Consider the following 23,438-nt stretch of genomic DNA (forward strand, 5'->3'; position numbering starts at 1 on the left):
AACAAGGAGGAAGGATGATAATAGAGGGGCACAGGAAGGAAGCTATAGCCAGATAACACTGCCATAAATGGTAGAGGAAAAGTATTTGACACTGTTAGCAAAGTAAAGGCCATATCTAGTTCTGTTAACACATTATAGAGGAGAGATGAGAAGAGCTACTTGAGAGGTGGCTCTATAATGATCCCCAACACAAAAGCAAGATTTATCTTTTCCTTTCTTGCTCTGGTATTCATGAGCTGACGATGCCCTGTTGGTTTAAAACAAGCAGATAATGACCGAAAAAGCAATGTCCCAAAGCAATCTTCACCAAATGCTACTCAGATTTGTGTAGCAATTTTTTTTTGAGGCGTTAAGCCAGAGCTGGTGATACAAGAAACAAAATGCCACGTTATACAGATTGATTTATGAATGTTGTATCATGCACGTATGCATCAAGTGCATACCAATAATGCCTGCAAAACACCAGTCATGGTGTTACCGCGAGGTATCGCTGCAGAGCAGTACTCCTGCGCTGACACATCCAGAGAAAACGTTGGAATCATTCTGTGTGATGCTGATGACAGAGAACCCAAGAAGGATACAGGATATATTTGCGAATAAAACCGAATGCACAGCGTTTAAAGTGTTCAACACCAATCATATACGGATGAAATCTTGTTGTTTGGAGGTCGACAATGGGGTAAGTAAACCTGTCTAGGGAATGTTAGCTAGAAAGTAGTCTAGCTAGCTAAGCTAACGACAATTTTGCTAGCTAGTTAGCTAGCTATTCATATTTACAGTGACTTTAGTTTTCATAGCTAACATTGTTGATAACATTGCCGTTTAAAGTTGCTGGCTGCCTGGCTAATGCAAGTCTTCCAATGTTTTAAAACTCGGAACCTTTTTACGTGCTACCCTTTCGTTTTGTAGGTAACGTTAGCTAACTAGCTAATTGAGATTCTATTAAATTACTAGATAGAGGGCTAATGTCATAAACCCTTGAAGTTCCAGAATGGAGTGATATGGCAGCCATATTGGTCAGGGAGATATCCAAAACAGTCTAAATTGAATAAACGACAGTTGAGGCATACTCCTGATTTTAGTTATGCAGAAAAATAAAAGTAAGGCATGTGATATCAAAAATGGTTTAATAGAATTATTGTCAACCTAAAATATTGTCATAGAATTATACGAGTTGTATACCAATTTTTTGTATAAAACAAAGTCGTCGACTCAGTCACATGACTTCGACTCGAGTCTGACTCAAGTAACAAATTTGATGACTTGATAGAAAAGAAAATTACTCGACTTTGACCTGAGATTCATGAATTAAAATGATCTGGCCAGGTTTTGTAATGTTTTGTCACTCATTTTGTGGCACAGAGTATACGTGGATTGACTTCCACAAGCAGCCAGAGACAGTAGCCGCAGCATCGCCCTTGCAAAAAACCTGCAACAGATTGGCTAGTGAAACGCACACGCGGCACTCTGATTGGACTAGCAAACTGTCAATCATCACAGGTCGGATAAGCTAGCGAAGCGATTTATGATTTGCTGTGCAACTCTACGATCGAGTGCAGCGCAAACGTCTAATTGTAGGAAGAGACGATTGCCATAATAAATAAATATGCAGCTCCAAAAAAATGTGGTGATCAAGAATATTAACGGTTTACTTTGTAAACTTACCAGCAATGGGGCAACACTTATTATCATAGGCCTACTGGTGTTTTGGTATGTAACAATTGCTTGAACTTGGTAATTTACTTATGAAGCTGGCATTTGGAATTTGTTGTTAAAATGTATTATTACTGTGGCGAAGACGCACCATAGCCTCCTGCGCGGATTTTCACTTGCGCTCTCCAAACTTCTGCCAGTGAAGAACGCTTTTTTTCCGGGTGGGTATAATTTGTGGAACGTTCCAACAGGAATCTGTTCCAACAACTTCGTAAATAACAAGGTTGCCAACAAACAACGCGTACAAAGTTGTATAGCGGCAGAATAAGATACCGGGTAGGGAGTGGGCTATTTCATTAAGTTTTTCACGCACCGCGTTTTATTCCGAAAAATGTATGTCCTCACTCTGGTAGCCTATGGACAAACATTAAGAATAAGTTACGTGGTGAGTTGATGCCTATTCGGAAGCTAGTTAGCTAGGTGAATTGATCATGCTACTTTGTATGCGTTTGTTGGCAACCTTGTACTTTACGAAGTTTTTGTTACAGATTCCTGTTGGAACGTTCTCACAAATTATACCCACCCCGTTTTCCTGTTGTTGAAACGTTTGCTGTTGCTTTCACACGTTGAAATGCATAGGCCCTATGAGGTAAATCTATATTCCATCGAATACTAAAATGATTGCTAAAGTTTCATAATTCTATCCCCATACCGTGTATTGCAACACGTAGACATTTCTGGTTTGATAAACATACGATCGATACCATTTCATTTAGCCAACCATTAGTTACTCTGCTCTGAGTTGGCGCGATGTGTATATTGCACATGAACGTTCGTAAGACTCATGAGGTAGAAGTTCTGTTTATTTAATTAAATGTATGGTTTCCTTTGTTCATAATTCCCTGGTTATGTCGGAGTTCCATGTATCTGTGGCCTATGTCTCTGTCATGTTTGTTGTGCGTGAACAAATGATTGTTCCATGAATGCATGGTGTTAAAATATCATGAATAATCATTAAGTCTGATTTAAGACGGATGTGGAAATTTCCTTTTACATTTTAGAACCAGTTTATTGGTTGTAATTGATAATTGTATGGTCTTTGGTGCCAAGTGCTTATATAATGTAGGCTTCCTGTTTGAGCTCCTGTTTGATTCGCTTTCCCAGGGGGAGGCTGTAGTCTTGCCCTCTACCTGTGTCTGTTCAGATAGGACAGGTTAAGCCTGATACAGAGGCTATTGCTGGTGTATATTAGGTAAATCTATTTGTATATTTTGTATGATATGGCGCTTTCACCATTGGATCACCAAGACGTGTAAATAGGTCTACACTCTGAGCATGTTGAGTGTCTTCTGCTGATGTCACGCCCTTATGACTGCTGCAAGGTCCCTATTTTACAATTACATCATCAAAATGTGCTGTAGACAAAATAATCAAAAGGTATGTCTGGTAGACTCAATAAATAAAGATTTGTAGTTGAACAAGGCGTATAGTTTATTTTTTACTTGAGACTTGACTTAAACTTGTGACTGTACTTGACTTGCTCTTAGAATGCACGACTTGGACTTGACTCGAGTCTTGACCCGTTATACTTTGGACTCGACTTGAGGCTCATCTTGTGACTTGACACATGCTTGTGACTCGAATAATAGTGACTTGGTCCCACCTCTGATAAAATTACTTCTAAAATGCATATAAAATTATAAACTAGTATTTGAGGACATGTTTAGGCTATAAGTCAAAGCAAAAACAGTGACAAGCCCCTGAACTTTTAATGGGAGTCTTGCTTGTTTTCAGACAGTGCGGTCGCTCATCTGAGCTGATCCTGCAGCTCTGATGACTGTGCTACGGTTATGTGTCTGTGATAATGCATATTACATGTGTCAATATCTGATCCCTACAAGACATCATAACATGGCATATCAACAATGCCTGAGTACCAATCCTCTGTACCCATATCCTCATGCTTATGGTAGCTCACCTTCATCTATAAAACAGGGAAGATCAACACTCACATGATCAAATACCAAAGCAATAAATGTCAATACAGCCATATTGACTGGATAGAAAAGAACCACTTTGTCCTTGAGGGAGTGTCAAGTGAGAGCGACCCCCCCCCCCCCCCCCCCCCCCCTTTTCTCTTGATGCTTGGCTTGGTGGAACATAGCCTAGTCCATGTGTCTCTCGTCCTTCTGCTTCTGGTTCATGACTGTTTGCCCATGTGTTGTGTCTTCCACAGATGTTGCCGGTGAGATGGAATATCATGAGAGACCTGCTTCTTTTCGCCAAGCCCGCCTCAACCCCTTTGACCGGGGGGAGGAGGGCGGCCCCCCAGGGGGTAAAACCCACCCTCAAGATGATGAGTTTTTTTTTATTTATTTTTTTATATTTTATTTTTGCATTTTCCAATTAACAACATTCAAGACAAACGTGAAAAGATATTAGACAACAATAGGACAAAGTGACAATAACAGATGAGCATAACAAAGAAAGAAAAAATAAAACAAATTATAATTATATATACAGACATACAATAAATAAAAATTTATAATGAGACATTGGATCATATGGTCACCTGCCGTAGGCACACGTTACGTGTGAAACATTATATAAGGATAATATAGAGATTCATTCAATGTGATGTGGGGGGAGATTCTCCATATAGTCAATAAAAGGTTGCCAAATTCTGTAAAATGTATTTAACTTATTCCTCAAGCGGTAAGTAATTTTCTCCAGTGGGATACAACTATTAACTTCTGATAGCCACATTGCAACTGGCAGGGGGGAATCCATTTTCCATTTCAAGGCGATACATTTCTTGGCAATCGCTAGCAATATTTCTGTTAGCTTTATAGTATGGCTTTGCCTAAGATTGGTGTTAGTAAAGTTGCCCAGTAGACAGACCTCCGGGTCTAGAGGGAATGCAACCCCATGAATTGAGGATATGGTATCGCATACCCCCTGCCAGAAACCGTGTAGTTTTGAACACTGCCAAGTGGAATGGAGGAATGTTCCTTCATCTGAGCCACATCTAAAACATAGGGAGGAGATATCAGGGTTGAACTTGTGCAGTCTAGATGGGGTGATATAGAGCTGATGGAGGAAATTAAACTGGATCAGTCTGTATCTGGAGTTCAATGTGGATGTAACACCATCCCTGCATAGGTCACTCCATAGACCCTCATCAAGATCAATACCCAGATCTTTTTCCCATCTAAGTCGGGGTTTATCTAGCCCAGGCAGTGTTAGTCCTGACATAAGAGCATCGTAAACACGGGAAATGGTCTTGAACAGTGGTTGGTCTGCGTGGCAGAGTTGTTCAATAGGTGACATCTTAGGTAGGTTCCATTGTCCCTTGAGAGACACCCTAATAAAGTTTCGTAGTTGTAGGTAGCTAAAGAAGTCCCTGTTAGGCAAGTGGTATTTCTGTTTCAGCTGATCAAAAGACATAAGAACTCCCTCCTCGTAACAATGTTCCAGAAGAGTGATCCCCTTATCAGACCATGGTCTAAAGTTACTATTCTGGAAAAACATAGGAATCAATCTATTGTTCCATAAAGGGGTTTTAGGGGAAAGGAATCCCCCTCGTCCGAACAGCTCATGCAGTTTGCACCATGCCAGGACAGAATGTATGATTAAAGGGTTGTCTGTGATGGTTTTTATAGATTTTCTGTCCCATTTGTAAAACAATTCTGCCCCAGTGTCATCATTTACCTCAAGCTTTTCAATGTTCAACCATGAGGGAGAGGGACCCTTGTCAAACCTCTGAGCCAGAAACCTAGACTGTGCTGCCCAGTAGTACATTCTAAAATTGGGGAGGTTTAAGCCCCCTTGACTGTAATCCAGGGTCAGTTTATCCAGGCCAACCCTAGGGGTTTTGCCGTGCCAGATAAACCGTCTGGTCATCTTGTCGAGAGAGGAAAAGAATGCTGCGGGAACAGGGATAGGGAGAGATTGAAACAGATATAGAAATCTGGGCAGGACATTCATTTTAATTACATTGATTCTACCCAGTAAAGTGAGAGGTAAGTCCATCCATTTACAAAGGTCACCCTCCACCTTTTGCAACAAATTGGCCAGATTGAGTTTATAGAGGTTGTTCAGGTTACCATCCACCATTATGCCCAAATATGTGAAGCCCATAGGCGACCATCTAAAAGGAAACTTGTGCTTGATGGTATGATGGTCAAAGACAGACAACGGTAAGATTTCGCTTTTATCTAAATTGACCTTATATCCAGAGAAAGAACTATAACACTGTAGTAGGATCTGCAAGTGAGAGAGGGAGTGTTCTGGGTTTGTTAGAAATAAGATAAGGTCGTCCGCAAAGAGTGATAATTTATGGGTATGGGGGCCCACCTCAAAGCCATGTATGTCAGGGCACGTTCTAATAGCCTCAGCCAACGGTTCGATGGCGAGGGCAAAGAGGTGGGGGCTAATTGGGCAACCTTGTCTGTTCCCCCTATGGAGAGGGAAAGAGGAGGAAGTAATCCCGTTGGTAGCAATCCTAGCTTTAGGAGATTTGTAGAGTGATTTTATCAAATTTACAAACCCGGTACCTAAACCAAACTTTTCCAAGACGCGAAAGAGGTATGGCCATTCAACCCTATCAAAGGCCTTTTCAGCGTCGAGGGAGACTGCGACACTAGGTATTTTGTTTTTGTTAGCAAGGTGAATTATATCAAAGAACCTTCTGAGATTATTGGAGGACAATCTATTAATTATGAAGCCAGTCTGATCTGGGTTGACCAACAGGGGAAGACATGACTCCAGTCTCTTAGATAGCATCTTGGTGACCAGTTTACAATCTGTGTTAAGGAGAGAGATTGGTCTATATGAGGCGCACTTTAGTGGATTTTTCCCTTTCTTGTGGATTACAGTAATCACTGCTTGAGAGAAAGACTCTGGAAAGCAGTTGTCTTCCCTGGCTTTTTTAAGTACCTCCATAAGGTAGGGGACCAACAGCTCCCTAAATTCTTTATAGAACTCTGGAGGGAAGCCATCCTCCCCAGGAGATTTATTAGAAGGTAAGGATTTAATGGCCTCCAACAATTCAGGAACTGAGAAGTGTTCACTCAGGCGCTCGCTGTCTTCCCCTGACAGGCATGGGAGGTTGAGAGAGGAGAGAAAAGAGTCGATCTCTGATAGATCATCGCTTGATTGGGAAGTGTAGAGGTCTTCATAGTATTTCTTAAAAGTATTATTAATTTCAGTAGGGTCGAAAGATATCTCATTAGTAAGAGTTTCTATAGCATTAATTGTCCTCTTACTTTCCTCTGCTTTCAGTTGCCATGCCAATACTTTGTGTGCTTTCTCTCCAAGCTCGTAATAACGCTGTTTTGATTTAGTGATGGCCCTCTCAGCTTGATATGTGTTCAGAATATTATATTTGTTTTTTATTTACCAAAAGCCTGTATAGATCTTTAGTTGGGCCTCTTTGGTAGGTTTTCTCTAGCTCTGAGATTTCAGATTCAAGGGCACTCAGTTCTGCACCGTGTTTTCTCTTCAGCCCTTTAGTATAGGAAATGATCTGTCCCCTCAGATAGGCCTTCAATGTGTCCCAAAGAATGAAACTGTCAGGAGCGGAGGGTTTGTTTGTCAAAGTGAAAATATTGATCTGCTCTTTGATGAATGCACAAAATTCAGGTTGCTTTAGGAGTGTAGAATTTAGTCTCCATCTATATGCTCCATTTACCTTGGTAGGAATGGAGATTGATAATACCAGGGGAGAATGGTCACTAAGCAATCTGGGGAGATACTCGACATCTAACACTCTATGAAACAGTTGTGTCGACAGTAAAAAGTTATCTATGCGTGTGTGTGTCTTGTGTGGGTGTGAATAAAAAGAGTAGTCCCTATCCTGTGGGTGCAACTGTCTCCAGATGTCTAGTAAATTGAGATCTTTCATGAATGACATGGTGAGCTTGCTGGCTTTGGTAAGAAGTGAGGGTTTATCAGAGGACCTATCAAGAACTGTATCTAAACAAAAATTAAAATCTCCTCCAACCAGTAACCATCCTGGTGGTGCTTGAGCGACCTGAAGGAAGACATTCTGAATAAACATATGGTCATTGAAGTTAGGAGCATAGATATTCAATAGGGTCCAAGACTCTGAAAACATATGCCCCTGCACCAAAACAAACCTGCCAGAGGGATCAGAGATGGTGTTGCTGACGCAGAAGGGGATGTGTCTACTTATCAAAATTGCAGTTCCTCTTGCTTTGGAGTTAAAAGAGGACGCAAAAACTTGTCCTACCCATTCCCTCTTCAATTTCTTGTGTTCACTGGCTGTAAGATGTGTTTCTTGTAAAAACACAATGTCAGCCTTTAATTTCTTAAGGTATGTATAGACTCTCTTCCTTTTAATCGGGCTGTTAAGACCTTTTACGTTGAATGTGACATATTTTAGTGGATTAAGCATAGTAGGGTTTCAAATATGTAACTGAATGGAAATCTATCATATGTAGATAGTTAGGAAATGTTTCAACTTTGGTTTGAACACAGAAGTGACCTATGTGTCTCTTTAGGAAGGAAACAATAAACATAGAAAAAAGGGGAAAAAAATAAAGAATCCCACCCACCCCGATTGTTAGACTAAAACCACAATCCCAACAATCAAACATGAATACACTTGTAGAGATACGTTGCTGCTCGCTTTCCATCTTGCTCTTACTAGCTAAACCTTGGCGTAAACTAAAACCTGCGAGCTCTCTAAATTGAAAACAAACGTTGTGAATAGATATTTATGGCTGAATATTTACTGCCCACGGTAAGGGCTGCTTGAGTCTCTTTTCGAAAGATTAACATAAATGAGGGGGAAAGCAGTGGGCCTAAACCCACTTATTTGCTTCGCCCAGTGATATGTACTAAACCAAAATATACTCTCCTGTAAGTGTAATATAACTCACCCCGGAAAGATACGGTTAGTTGAAAATGTACAAATCAATTATAGCGACCGGAGGATATCAGCGGTTCAGTCCGGATAAGAGAAAACAAACAAACTGCATCTTATCCCCCAAAGAGACCGTCCTGGCTCAGACGTTGCTCAGTTCTTTGAGAAAAGTGTACACTTCTCCCGGCGTGTTGAAGAGATGGCTTCGGCCTTTGTACTGAACTTTCATCCGCGCAGGGTGGATGAGGTAGCCGATGATGTTCTTCTCCTTCAGTGCTTTGGCGGCAGGTCTGAACTGCTTGCGACGTCTTGCGAGATCCGCGCTCATATCCGGGAAAAGGCTGACCCTCTTGCCATCAATGGTTATGTCCCCTTTGGCTCTTGCGAGTTGCAGTACCTTCTCTCTGTCTTGGAAACGGAGGAACCTGATCAGGACGGCCCGTGGGGGCTCATCTGGCCGGGGTTTCGGCGCTGATGTTCTGTGGGCGCGTTCGATTTCCAGTGACTTGGTGAAGTTGATTGTGCCTAGGACATCCGGGATCCATTGAGTGAAGAAACGGACCGGGTCACGGCCCTCGCTGTCCTCTTTCAATCCCACCACACGGATATTACTACGTCTGCTCTGGTTCTCCATCTGATCTACCTTGTTTTTGAGGTAGGCATTGTCCTTTTGCAGTTGTATCAAGACCTGGTCATGTCGAGCGATGGTGTCTTCAACTGTGCTAATGCGCAACTCTGCCTCAGTCGTTCTCAAAAGGAGATCATTCATGGAGGATTTCAGGTCGTCAATGGAAGAATGGAGTTCAGCCGTTCTCCTATCGATTTTCATAGAAAGACCTTTGTTACCATCCTGAATTTCCCGGAGGAGAGTAGCCAGCATGTCGGCAGGCTCGCAAGAGGCCGAGAGCAACAGTCTGGAACTGTCGTTTGAGTTATGAGGGCTAATGCTAATCTTGCTAGCGTTATCGTTATCTTGGGAATCAACGACGTTTTGGTCGTCCTTCTTGCCTCTCTTTCGGCGGTCCATGGCTCTTTGGGAAGGTAAGTACTTGACAATTTATCAGCCGATGTTAGAATATTGTTTCAACGTTGTTATTTAGGTAATAATAGAATAACTTTGAAGAGCTCGGTTTGTCAACGTCTGCTCAGCTCCGCGGCATCACGTGCTCCGACCCAAGATGGTGAGTTTGACTGGCGCGTTGGGTAGTAGCCTAGTTCATTGATGGGTCCCAGTATACATGTGAAATAGAATGTGAAATGAATTAACACCAGTGCTGAATGTGATTGCCATGTGATGAGAAGAGAATGCAGAGGCAGATTCTGTGTGTTTTGCTCATCTCAGCAAAGGCCTGGAGAATGGATGGGCCGACAACCTGATGACACTGCAGCAGTAGTGCAGTAGCCTGGTGGGAAGTCAGTTCATGTTGTCTGTGCAGCCAGGCTGCATCTGCAAGATTAGAGCTGCAACCTGTACGTACCAGAGCAAGCTTTGTCTGCAGAACTATAGTCTGCAAGAGATGGAACAATCTATACATTTTGAAATGATGTGACTGACTGTACAGCTAAACAACAGCATAGACTGAAAGAGGAAGAAGGCTGCTGTTTTTTTCCATCTCTGTTGCTTAATATCTGATTTAGTACCACTCTTGCAACAGCGCCCTAACCATTATGAGCTCATCAACAACATAAACTGACCCTGGATCTGTAGTTGTGGGCCAAAAGTAATGAGAGGAACTGAGACAGGAGCATTAGGTGGGACTGTGGTTCAGAACGATTCCTGTAATCATATGCCTACACTTAGCTCAGTTCACTAGAACACTGTCTAGGCTTCAGCTGCATCTGTCTGCCTCCAGCTCTCTCTGGCAGCCAGCGACTCAGGATATCTTGTCTCTCACTACCATGATGTCATCTGAGGTGTATGCAGGTACAAACAATATGCAGGCCTAGATGGGCAGATTAGCTATGGGTTTACTTGATACAGGCTAACTTGAGACTCCTACCTGCTGAATGTTGTTTATTTGTAATGATATGTTCTGGCTTTAGGTCTATCTGATGAACTAGTCAGTTGTGAGACACCCAAAATGCTTCTTGCTGGGGGTAGACATCTGTTTGTGGTCCAAGCTAACTGTTGATGTAATTGCAAATGTCATGTAGCATCTCTGTATTTTCATAATATATATATATATATATATATATTTTTTTATGATGATAGGAGAGGAATCTTGTCCCTCTGGATCTTTAGGCCAAATTGATACGTTTTTTACTGTGTTGAGGCGTCTGTTACAGCCAAAAGTAAAAGCTTTGGGAAGCAGATTTTTATCAGGAAGTGGTCTTTGGTGATGTAGAAGCTTAGAGCTTCAAAGAGGTTAGCCCTCAGCCAATATCTGGTACTGTGTACCCTGGCACAAAACCACACAAAATGGCTTAAAGCCTCTCTCTGGTTCCTCTAAGGCTTTAAATATTTTAGCAGTTTACATGCCCCCAGGCCTACCAGCACTCCCTTTGATTTAATGACTGAAGAGCTGAACTGTGTATGCTCTGGTGCTGAAGTTGGGAGCCGAGCTAAACCAAGGAGAACTTTCTTTATCAGATTGTCATAATGCTTTGATCTGTGTGATTAGTCTGATAATACAGAAACCCACATTTGAATTGGTGTCAGAGAATAAAGCTTCTATCTGGCATGACGTGCCTTTGTACTATAATTCTAAGTTCTTTGTTGTCAAACCCTTTAATGAAGTAGCATAAACGTGTCCCAAATAATTTTACGAAGAAGAATAAGATTATTGCAAATCAGGGACGATAGCCTTTGTTAAATCCAATAGGTGAGGTGGAAATTGGAGCGTAAACTGATGTCTGGCCCACATCCATACCCACATCCGTACAGTGGGACTGTTAGGTTAGTCATATCTGCCTGTTAATCTTGAGGCTGTATAGGCTTAAGTCTGTTACCTAGCAACCTTTAGCACTTCTAAGGCAGTAGTCCTTCCCTGTTTCCCTCTGGTTTTAAACAGAGCACGTATTTGTATAAAAACAGTATCTTGTGACTGCTTTACCCACTCAGAGGGTGAAACTCCTTTTAGACAAATGTGTGTTCTGTAAAAGGTTTGCGTGTGTGTGTGCGTGCATGCAAGAGAGAGAGAACAATGCTTACAGTACTTCTTGTCTGTCTTTCCTCAGAGCTGAGACCTGAGCTCTTCTCTGAGAGCCGAAGCCAGAGTTTGGACCGAGCCATGAACCTGGGACTGGCAGAGGACCACTTCTCTCGACCTGTCGTAAGGACAATCCTTATACGGCCATTTTGGATGTTGGTGAACCACTGACCAGTCGGTGTGGTTGCATGAAAAGTAATTCTTAGTGAAAACACGACTGTGATGGATACATTTGTCTATGTGCAGTTTAAATGGCAATCAGTATGTGTTAATGTGAGATTTGGTGCCCGTGTCTGCCCATGCATGGACTTATGTGTGTTTGTGTGTTTTTACTGTATGTCCCCGTGCAGGGCTCGTTTGTAGCGTTGGACATTGAGCAGCTGAAGATGGCCATAGAGGAGTGTAAGAGATTAATCCTGGAGCTGCCTGAGCATTCCGAGAGACAGAAGGACACTGTGGTCAAACTCATCCACCTACGCCTCAAACTACAGGAGCTCAAGGTAAGACCAGGGGAGAGGGGAGGCTGGAGGGAAGTATTGAAATACCCAGAGTCCATGAGTTAAGGGGGTAAGAAATTAGTCATGGGAGGTAGATGGCAAGAAGTTAGTCATATCTACGTAGAAGAGTCGACCAACTTTAAAAAAATATATATGGTTTCAGAGCACTTACTTGTGAACTGTGTATGCACTGTGTATGCATGAAAGCCATTCACAAATCATTCACTACCTCTTGAAATGTCAATACAATATTAGTGTGTAACATACAGTGCCTTCAGAAAGTGGTCACACCCCTTGACTTTTTCCACATTTTGTTGTTTTACAGCCTAAATTTGAAATGTATTAAGTTGAGATGTTGTGTCATTGGCCTACACACAATACCCAATAATGTCAAAGTGGAATTATGTTTTTAGAAATGTTTACAAATAAATTAAAAGCTGAAATGTCTTGAGTCAATAAGTATTCAACCCCTTTGTTATGGCAAGCCTAAATAAGTTCAGGAGTAAAAATGTGCTTAACAAGTCACATAAGTTGCATGGACTCAATAATAGTGTGCAATAATCGTGTTAAAAAAACAGACATTGAAATATCCCTTTGAGCATGGTAAACTTATTAATTACACTTTGGATGGCATATCAATACACTCAGTCACTACAATGATACAGGCGCCCTTCCTATCTCTGTTGCCGGAGAGAAAGGAGACCGCTCAGGGATTTCACCATTAGGCTAATGGTGAATTTAAAACAGTTACAGAGTTTAAAGGCTGTGATAGGAGTAAACTGAAGATGGATCAACAACATTGTAGCTACTCTACAATACAAACCTAAATGCCAGAGTGAAAAGAAGGAAGCCTGTACGGAATAAGAATATTCCAAAACATGCATCCTGTTTGCAATAAGACACTAAAGTAAAACTGCAAAAAATGTGGCTAAGAAATTAACTTCATGTCCTGAATACAAAGTGTTATGTTTGGGGCAAACACAACACATCACTGCATACCACTCTATATATTTTCAATCATGGTGGTGGCTGCATCATGTTATGGGTATGCTTGTCATCGGCAAGGACTAGTGAGTTTTATTTAGGATAAAAAGAAACGGTATAGAGCTAAGCACAGGCAAAATCCTAGAGGAAAACCTGGTTGTCTGCTTTCCAACAGACTCTGGGAGACAAATTCACCTTTCAGCAGGATAATAACCTAACACACAAGGCTAAATATACACTGGAGTTGCTTACCAAGATGACATTGAATGTTCCTGAGTGGCCTGGTTAGTTTTGACTTAAATCAGCTTGAAAATCTATGGCAAGACTTGAAAATGGCTGTCTAGAGATGATCAACAACCAACTTTATAGAGCTTGAAGAATTTGAAAAAGATTGTACAATCCAGGTTGCAAAGTGCTTAGACTTACCCAAAAAGACTCACAGCTGTAATCACTGCAAAAGTTGATTCTAACATGTATTGACTCAGGGGTCTGAATACTTATGCAAATGAGATATTTCTGTATTTCGTTTTCAATATATTTGCAAAACTTTGTAAAAACACGTTTTCACTTTGTCATTATGGGGTATTGTCTTTAGATGGGTGAGGGAGGAGAAATACATTTTATACGTTTTTCATTCAGGCTGTAACAACAAAATGTGGAATAAGTCGAGGGGTATGAATACCTTCTGAAGGCACTGCAAGTCTTGTTTTGGTGGTCTTGTCCATGTTTCCTCATTTTATGTCAGACTCTCTCTGTGGTTGTGTCACATCTAACTTAAAAAAGAACATGTGAAACCACCCCTTATAGCTCATGCAGTGTCTGGATTCTGCTGGGATTGCCTGAATTGTTTTAAATATGGGTTGTTTTGGTGTCATTCACACACTGAGAATGAGTGGGTTGAAAGTGCTGCAGTGAACTCGTCCAGTTGATTAATAACAGAGACTGTAGTGTAGGCCTCTGACACAATGCTGTGCTGCGTTCTGATTGGCTCTGCTCCTTGTCACTCAACAGGACCCTGAAGAGGATGAGCCAAACCTGAGGGTGCTATTGGAGCATCGTTTCTCCAAGGAGAAGAGCAAGAGTGTGAAACAGACGTGTGACAAGTGCAGCACTATCATCTGGGGCCTCATCCAGACCTGGTACACCTGCACAGGTAACAGTGCGTTAAAACTAAGCCAAAAATGTTCTCAGTGGTAAAACCTCATGGACACTGAACTGTTACAGCTGTATGGTTGAACTTGGGTAAACATATAAAAGAGAGAGCATTGCTAAGCAACCAAAACTGAATAGCGCTCAGTTGCTAGGCAACACTGCCCTCCTGAGGCCTTCTATTGGTCGACGTTGGCCCTGATGAATTAATTGAGTTGGAGAGAAAAATTGAATGAATTGGTGTACTGTATGGCCAACTTTCTCTCCAAAATCTTAAGTCATATATTGAATTTTAAAACAGTAGTTAGCTGTTGACTAATCTCTGTCTCCCTGTTCCTCTCGCAGGTTGTTACTATCGTTGCCATAGCAAGTGCTTGAACCTCATCAACAAGCCCTGTGTGAGGTCAAAGGTCAGCCACCAGTCAGAGTACGAGCTCAGCATCTGCCCAGAGATCGGGCTGGACCGGCAGGACTACCGCTGTGCCGAGTGTCGCACGCCTGTGTCACTAAGTGAGTGTTCAGCCTTTATGAGACCGAATTGATAGCCAATTAGCAGTCAGCACAAATTGAAATATATGGGCATGATGTCTATGGACCCTTGTTGTATTAATAACACAATCACAGTTATAAAAGCAATGCCTAACCTCTGGGTCAATGGCCTTTAGGGCTGTGTGGACATTCTTCTCCTCTCACAGACTAATGTGACTAAACCTACTGTACTGTACAAGATAAACCTGGAGCCCAATAAATGTTAGTGTTCCTCTGTGGGGATCTAAAGAGATTTAGCTAAAGCACTTAGTCATTCTCAGCTATGCTGAGTTGTAGTATCTCATTAAGCATTTAATTATGTTGTGGTTAGGAAAATATTTGTTCTGTAATGTGTTGTGTGACAGTGTTAGTTGCATGATCAGTGAGTTGTGTATGACTGTGAGAGTTGTCTCTGAGACAGTTACGTCAGTGAGAGTTGTGTGGCGTGGTGTTATAATTGCTCACGGAGCCCCATGCTGCACTGTGTTGTCCTGTAGGGGGCGTGCCCAGCGAGGCCAGGCAGTGTGACTACACGGGCCAGTACTACTGCAGCACCTGCCACTGGAATGACACCGCTGTCATCCCTGCACGCGTCCTCCACAACTGGGAGTTTGAGCCACGCAAGGTACCAAAGAGAGAGATGCTAATAGCGCACTGTTTTTCCTTATCAATATAGATTTGTTTACACAACCAGGAACTTCAACAAACTCTACATTATATTACATGATGTTTACACAACCAGGAACTTCAACAAACTCTACATTATATTACATGATGTTTACACAACCAGGAGCTTCAACAAACTCTACCTTATATTACATGATGTTTACACAACCAGGAACTTCAACAAACTCTACATTATATTACATGATGAGCAGCTGGTAAGAGAATGCACCGCTGTTTCCTTTGGTGACCGTGTAATGGATAAAAATCACTAAAGAACCAGGCCTGAAGCCAGGAATAATAATGATCCTATGCTGTTGAGAGCATAGAACTCTATCACAGTGTATCACATGGAGACAGAACACATTAAAACACTGTTGTGTTTTCTTATCGTCTGTGTTTGACTATTTGCATTCTGTGTAGTTCTATCTCTAACAGTGTATCCCCTGCGCTCTGATCAGGTATGTCGTTCCTCCATGCGTTACCTGGCCCTGATGTTACCTCGGCCTGTATTGAAACTGAGGGAGGTCAACCCACTGCTCTTCAACTTTGTGGAGGAACTAGTGGAGATCAGGGTAGGTGACATATCAGCAACAGGGACTTTTTGTGGCATAAATTCATTAAAATGTGTTTTTGTCTTTTTGTACAGTTTTTGGTTTGCCCTCTATTTCCACTCCATAAACTGGGATGAAGTCTGGGTTTGCTATAGAACTTGTTTTGGGAGCTCTTCCATGTCTGTACTATCACACAGTAGACCAGGCTTTTGTTTTCAGGAGATTCTCACCAGTCAGCAGTTCTATTTGTGCCAGTGTGTTTTGTGGTGAGGGATTAGAATACTGAGGCAGATAGACAGCTGTTTCTGTCATTGGGGAGATTGTCAGGCCAGAGAAGGAAAGACACTTGCTTATGGTATATAAAAAATTTGTTCCATGAAATTAGAAATATGGGGTGGGGGGCACATTCAAAAGCGATTTCCCAAAGAACATGTCTGACATTGGCCCATGGAATCAGGGTGTGACTGATGTCTTGTGTGTGAATGTGTTCCTCCCTGAAGAAGCTCCGTCAGGACATCCTACTGATGAAGCCCTACTTCATCACCTGTAAGGAGGCCATGGAGGCACGGCTCCTACTGCAGGTCAGCAACATCCCCGCAATATCAACACATCATCATCCCAACACCCCCACAACATCTTCACCACAGCCATAATATCACATAAATATCACATTCCAATCTCTGTATAAAGGACATAGCATTTGCGTCCAGTGCCTTGCATAAGGGTCTTGCAGCAGTATTTATTGTTAAACAACCCAGAGGAACACATTTTTGCTGAGGTCATGGCTGATAGAATGTGCTGCAACAACGCCACCCTCTGGCCTTTTATTAATAACATACTGATATAAGAATCAAATCAAGTTTAAATTATCACATGCTTCGTAAACAACAGATCTAGACTAAGTAAAATGCTTACTTACGGGCCCTTCCCAACAATGCAGAATAGAATAAGGAAAAACATTTATATATATCTACACACTACCGGTCAAAAGTTTTAGAACACCTACTCATTCAAAGGTTTTTCTTTATTTAGACTTTTTTCTACATTGTAGAATAATAGTGAAGACATCAAAACTATGAAATAGTACATATGGAATCATGTAGTAATCAAAGTGTTATATAAAATATGTTTATTTGTTTTTGAGATTGTTCAAATAGCCACCCTTTGCCTTGATGACAACTTTGCACACTCTTGGCATTCTCTCAACCACCTTCACCTGGAATGCTTATCCAACAGTCTTGAAGGAGTTCCACATATGCTGAGCATTTGTTGGCTGCTTTTCCTTCAGTCTGCGGTCCGACTCATCCCAAACCAGCTCAATTTGGTTGAGGTCGGGGGGGATTGTGGGGGCCAGGTCATCTGATGCAGCACTCCATCACTCTAATTATTGGTCAAATAGTCCTTACACAGCCTGAAGGGACATTGTCCTGTTGAAAAACAAATGATCGTCTCACTAAGCCCAAACCAGATGGGATTGCGTATCACTGCAGAATGCTGTGGTAGCCATGCTGGTTAAGTGTGCCTTGAATTCTAAATAAATCACAGACCGTGTCACCAGCAAAGCACCTCCTCCTCCTCCATGCTTTACAGTGGGAAATGCACATGCGGAGATCATCCGTTCACCCACACCACGTCTCACAAAGACACGGCGGTTGGGACCAATAATCTCCAATTTGGACTCATCAGACCAAAGGACACATTTTTACCGGTCTAATGTCCATTGGTTGTGTTTCTTGGCCCAAGAAAGTCTCTTCTTCTTGGTGTCCTTTAGTAGTGGTTTGTTTGTCGAAATTCGACCATGAAGGCCTGATTCACGCAGTCTCCTCTGAACAGTTGATGTTGAGGTGTGTCCGTTACTTGAACACTGTGAAGCATTTATTTGGGCTGGTAACTCTAATGAACTTATCCTCAGTGTCTTCCATTCCTGTGGCGGTCCTCATGAGAGCCAGTTTCATCATAGCGCTTGATGGTTTTTGCGACTGCACTTGAAGAAACTTTCAAAGTTCTTGAAATGTTCTGTATTGACTGCCCTTCATGTCTTAAAGTAATGATGAACTGTCATTTCTCTTTGCTTATTTGAGCTGTTCTTGCCATCATATGGACTATTTTCTGTATACCCCCCCTACCTTGTCACAACACAACTGATTGGCTCAAGCGCATTAAGAAGGAAATAAATTCCACAAATTAACTTTTAACAAGGCACACCTGTTAATAGAAATGCATTCCATGTGACTACCCCATGAAGCTGGTTTAGAGAATGCCAAGGGTGTGCAAAGCTGTCAAGGCAAAGGGTGGCTATTTGAAGAATCTCAAATATAAAATATATTTTGATTTGTTTAACACTTTTTTGGATTACTACATGATTCCATATGTGTTATTTCATAGTTTTGTCTTCACTATTCTTCTACAATGTAGAAAATATAAAAAAATAAAGAAAAACCCTTGAATAAGTAGGTGTGTCCAAACTTTTGACCGGTAATGTACATGTTTATAATAATAGAAAAAAACTATTAACACAAGTAATAAGTACATGATGAGCAATGATAGATTGGCTATAAATACTGAACAAAAAGTGTTGGTCCCATGTTTCATGAGCTGAAATAAAAGATCCCAGAAATTGTCCATGTGCACAAAAAGCGTATTTCTCTCAAATGCTTTGCACAAATGTGTTAAGGAGTATTTCTCTTTTGCCAAGTTAATCCATCCACCTGACCGGTGTGGCATTATCAAGAAGCTGATTATTACACAGGTGCACCTTGTGCTGGAGGTGATAAAAGTCCACTTTAAAATGTGCAGTTTTGTCACAAAACACAATGCCACAAATGTCTCAAGTTTTGAGGGAGTGTGCAATTGGCATGCTGACAGCAGGAATGTCACCCCAGAGCTGTTGCCAGAGAATTGAATGTTAATTTCTCTACCAAAAGCCATCATTTTAGAGAATATGTCCAACTGGCCTCACAACTGCAGACCACATGTAACTACGCCAGCCCAGGACCTCCACCTGCGCGATCATCTGAGACCAGCCATCCAAACAACTGATGAAACTGTGGGTTTGCACAACCGAAGCATTTCTGCACTAACTCTCATAAATCATCTCAGGGAAGCTCATCTGCGTGATCGACGTCCTCACCAGGGTCTTGACCTGATTGCAGTTTGGCATCGTAACCGACTTCGATAGCCACTGGCACGCTGGAGAAGTGTGCTCTTCACAGATGATTCCCGGTTTCAACTATACCGGGTAGATGGCAGACAGGCCCCCTGCCGAGGCCCTAGCCCTCACCCTCTGATCCAACAGGTCCCAGACGTGCTCAATGGGATTGAGATCCAGGCTCTTCGCTGGCCATGGCAGAACACTGACATTCCTGTTTTGCAGGAAATCACGCACAGAACGAGCAGTATGGCTGGTGGCATTGTCATGCTGGAGGGTCATGTCAGGATGAGCCTGCAGGAAGAGTACCACATAAGGGAGGAGGATGTCTTCCCTGTAACGCACAGCGTTGAGATTGCCTGCAATGACAACAAGCTCAGTCCGATGATGCTGTGACACACCGCCCCAGACTGTGACGACCCTCCACCTCCAAATCGATCCCGCTCCAGAGTATAGGCCTTGGTGTAACGCTCATTTCTTCGAAGATAAACACGGATCCGACCATCACCCCTGGTGAGAAAAACCCTGACTCGTCAGTGAAGAGCACTTTTTGCCAGTCCTGTCTGCTCCAGTGATGGTGGGTTTTTGCCCATAGTTGCCGGTGATGTCTGGTGAGGACCTGCCTTACAACAGGCCTACAAGCCCTCAGTCCAGCCTCTCTCAGCCTATTGCGGACAGTCTGAGCACTGATGGAGGGATTGTGCGTTCCTGGTGTAACTCAGGCAGTTGTTGCCATCCTGTACCTGTCCCGCAGGTGTGATGTTCGGATGTACCGATCCTGTGCTGGTGTTGTTACACGTGGTCTGCCACTGCGAGGACTATCATCTGTCCATCCTGTCTCCCTGTAGTGCTGTCTTAGGTGTCTCACAGTACGGACATTGCAATTTATTGCCCTGGCCACATCTGCAGTCCTCATGCCTCCTTGCAGCATGCCTAAGGCACGTTCACGCAGATGAGCAGGGACCCTGGGCATCTTTCTTTCAGTGTTTTTCAGAGTCAGTAGAAAGGCCTCTTTAGTGTCCTAAGTTTTCATAACTGTGACCTTAATTGCCTACCGTCTGTAAGCTGCTAGTGTCTTAATCACTGTTCCACAGGTGCATGTTCATTAATTGTTTATGGTTCATTGAGCAAGAATGGGAAGTGGTGTTTAAACCCTTTACAATGAAGATCTGTGAAGTAATTTGGATTTTTACAAATGACCTTTGAAAGACAGGGTCCTGAAAAAGGGATGTTTTTTTGTTGTTGCTGAGTTTAGGTTGGGGTAATGGTCTTGGTAATGCTAGGCCACATATAAATGTCAATATGCAAGTTATGTGAGTTAATGTGTGACCTCGACGTTACACAGCTACTGTATATTTTGACATGCATACAGTCGTATGTAGGCTTAGTTGTAAGCAGTTATGGTATATGATACATACAGCACCAGAGGGGATTATTCTAGTTCATATGCAAATGTAAAAAAAAAAAAAAAAAGTGTTTAGAAAATATTGTCCCAAGTAAGGGTTTGTTTTTACAGTGAAAGGGGCTCAAATTTCAGGCAATGCTTTTAGTTATTACATTCTGTTAATTAACATTCAGTTGGTTTAGTCAGTTAACATAATTTAATGGATATGGAAATGTTTCAGTTCCCTCAGTCTCTCTATATATTTGAATCTCCCTTCCCCTCTTAGCTCCATGATCGCCAGCACTTTGTGGAGAACAATGACATGTACTCGCTGCAGGATTTGATTGACATCTCCAGTGGCAGACTCAGCTGCTCTCTCACAGAGATCCACACTACCTTTGCCAAGCACATCAAACTGGACTGTGACGTGAGTTGTATACAGTACTTGTCTGTCACAAAGGTGAGGAAGAACCCGAATCATTCTGGGGAGAAAACCAATGGAGCAGGCAGATGTTTTGCTGTAGAGACCTGTGATACTGACCTGTGCCCTGTCTTTTGCCCTCTCCAGCGGTGCCAAGCCAAAGGCTTTGTGTGTGAGCTGTGTAAGGAGGGAGACATCCTGTTCCCGTTTGACAGCCACACCTCAGTGTGCCACGACTGCTCTGCTGTCTTCCACAGGTCAGTCCCTTATCTGTGGACACCAGAGGAGGCTGATGGGAGGAGCTATAGGAAGACGAGCCCATTGTAATGAATGGAATAAATGAAACGGTATCAAACACATCATACATATGGAAACCACATGTTCGACTCTGCACTTATTCCATTCCAGCCATTACATTGAGCCATTCCTCCTATAGCGCCTCCCACCAGCCTCCACTGGCAGACACCTTTATAAGACATATGTAGTGTTCATGTATAATATCAGTGATTGGTTGACACTTGGCTATTTCCTGTGTGCTGTTTCTCTTTAGGGACTGTTTCTATGACAATTCCACAACTTGCCCGAAATGTGCCCGGATGACCGAACGCAAGCACGATGATCCGCCGTATCTGAAAGACACGTAGCCCTGTCGATCTAACCCTGTCACTGTGACTGACAACCTGTGGGAGTGGCCATGGCACTTTTTCTTATGTTGAGGACCATCAAGACATTTTTATGACACAAACATGACTAGCTTTCCCTCTTGCTCTCTCTCTATTGTTTTGTGGGGATGTTGTTAAGTTACTTTGTTCCAGTTCAGTGGACTACGGAAGATGGTAGCAGGATTCTAGAGTTTTATATGATCCGGTAATGAAGTGTTATACTCTGAGACTGGCTGCATTGTATAGCCCACAGAAACGCACCCTGAGCACTAAACCAATGTTGTACAGTATGTGTGTTACTGTGTGAGAGTACTATATGGGCATCATGTTGCAGGCATGAATTGCAATGTGGGTCACATAACTGTCTTTACCTCTTAACAATCTAATATCTTTAACTACCCTGAAGTAGGTGTTAAATTCCAAATTCATCTTAACAAATCAATTTAACAAAACTACCATTCACCTCCAGGCCTTAACTGGCATTGATAACAAGAGCCAGGTATTTCTAGTGAGGTTAGGTCATAGCTCTTCAAGACTTCCTCCCTGAGGGCATGAGGTATTTCACCCCCCTGTTGTGAAACAATGTGTTACGTGATGGACAATGACACTAAAATTGGTTTTGATTATTTGTTTGAACACCACAAAATGATCTGCCTGAAACACTTAAGAGAACATGTGGTGTGTATGTTATGTCTTAGGGAACTTTAATGCAGTACCTTTTTACAGTAGAATTATTGGGCAGTCATGTAAACAATGTCAAGAGGGTAAAGTCAAGGAGAGCTCATTATGATGTGCTGATTAACTATATCTTAAGTTGACATTGTGTGCTGAAATGTTTGGAATTCTAATTGAACACTGTGTGCATTTACCCATTGATCAAGTCATCTATTTAACAGTATTGTTGTGGGGTGTTTTGCAGCCCGCCTCAAAGTATGGCACATTCTTTGAGCTGACGAATGATACTTCTGGACACATGAGCGTGTAAATGTTTATGTTGACAAAAAATTATTTGTTTTAAAATAATGCGTGTTCGGCTGTGTTATGTATTTCTCTACATAATGATCTTGATAACATGCAAGTGTAATGTTCCATGTGTTAGTGAAAATCCAGATATAAACATGAATTGTAAGGTCATGTGACATTAAGCATGAATAATGTATTCATAAATTCTGTTGTGAGGAGTGTTTTAGCTGACACTGTGGCAGCCTTTGCCAATGTAGCCCTTGGCTCCAGGCCTGTGGCAGAGGCTAATGCAAATATTACTATGTACCGTGGCCATACTAAATGGTGTTTTGAACAGTGTACCAACAGTAAACTGCATTTTTTTTTTAACTGCTGAGAGAGATTGTTTCTGTCTGATCATCGTGGAAAATGTGACCAGTGAATGAGGAGATTCAATTATCTGGCCCGGGTTACCTTGGTGGCAGGAGTTTGGGCAGGTGTGCGTTCGTTTTGGAACCGGGCTGCCTCCTTGGGGTGAGCCAGGTGCCCCCCCCCCACCCCCCCCCCCCCCCCCCCCCCCCCCTCCTCCGTGGTTCAAAGCCCACGGTGAAGTAGGCTCCAAAGAAAAGTGACATAGCCTAGGCTAGATCAAGCACGTGGAGTAAAGAGTGGGATTCGGTATTTTCACATGCACAATTTTTTTATAAAAATGCTTTATCTGCCTTCCCATCCCAATGAAAACTAGTTTAAAAATTCGAACATATTTGTTATGGACAGGAAATATACATGTATGGACCTTGCTACCTTGTTGACAA

General features: G+C 42.2%; 1 protein-coding gene across 3 annotated transcripts; it reads left to right on the forward strand.

Annotated features, from left to right (window-relative positions):
• The first annotated feature begins 527 nt into the window (after positions 1 to 527).
• Positions 528 to 23,013, forward strand: LOC120025148 (differentially expressed in FDCP 8 homolog). Of its 3 annotated transcripts, XM_038969599.1 has the most exons (12): positions 528 to 679; positions 3,890 to 4,008; positions 11,719 to 11,814; positions 12,042 to 12,191; positions 14,184 to 14,325; positions 14,667 to 14,831; positions 15,347 to 15,474; positions 15,974 to 16,087; positions 16,567 to 16,647; positions 20,885 to 21,025; positions 21,167 to 21,276; positions 21,570 to 23,013. In XM_038969599.1, exons 2-12 carry the CDS (start codon positions 3,904 to 3,906, stop codon positions 21,661 to 21,663), a joined length of 1,326 nt encoding a protein of 441 aa, XP_038825527.1. In that variant the 5' UTR covers positions 528 to 679; positions 3,890 to 3,903; the 3' UTR covers positions 21,664 to 23,013. The 3 variants fall into 3 exon arrangements, with proteins under 3 accessions (XP_038825527.1, XP_038825525.1, XP_038825526.1); XM_038969597.1 differs by lacking the exons at positions 528 to 679; positions 3,890 to 4,008 and having other exon boundaries at positions 9,568 to 11,814; XM_038969598.1 differs by lacking the exons at positions 528 to 679; positions 3,890 to 4,008 and having other exon boundaries at positions 11,721 to 11,886.
• Positions 23,014 to 23,438: the final 425 nt, after the last annotated feature.

This window comes from Salvelinus namaycush, chromosome 30, assembly GCF_016432855.1.
Source record: "Salvelinus namaycush isolate Seneca chromosome 30, SaNama_1.0, whole genome shotgun sequence".
Lineage (NCBI taxonomy): Eukaryota > Metazoa > Chordata > Actinopteri > Salmoniformes > Salmonidae > Salvelinus > Salvelinus namaycush.

What these genes read in the sequence shown, in the direction of transcription:
- LOC120025148 (XM_038969599.1), top strand. Translation starts at nt 3,904, where the DNA reads ATGGAATATCATGAGAGACCTGCTTCTTTTCGCCAAGCCCGCCTCAAC. An exon ending in GTAAAACCCACCCTCAAGAT is followed by an intron (nt 4,009 to 11,718) that starts GATGAGTTTTTT and finishes TGTCTTTCCTCA; the next exon opens with GAGCTGAGACCTGAGCTCTT. An exon ending in GGGAGTTTGAGCCACGCAAG is followed by an intron (nt 15,475 to 15,973) that starts GTACCAAAGAGA and finishes CGCTCTGATCAG; the next exon opens with GTATGTCGTTCCTCCATGCG.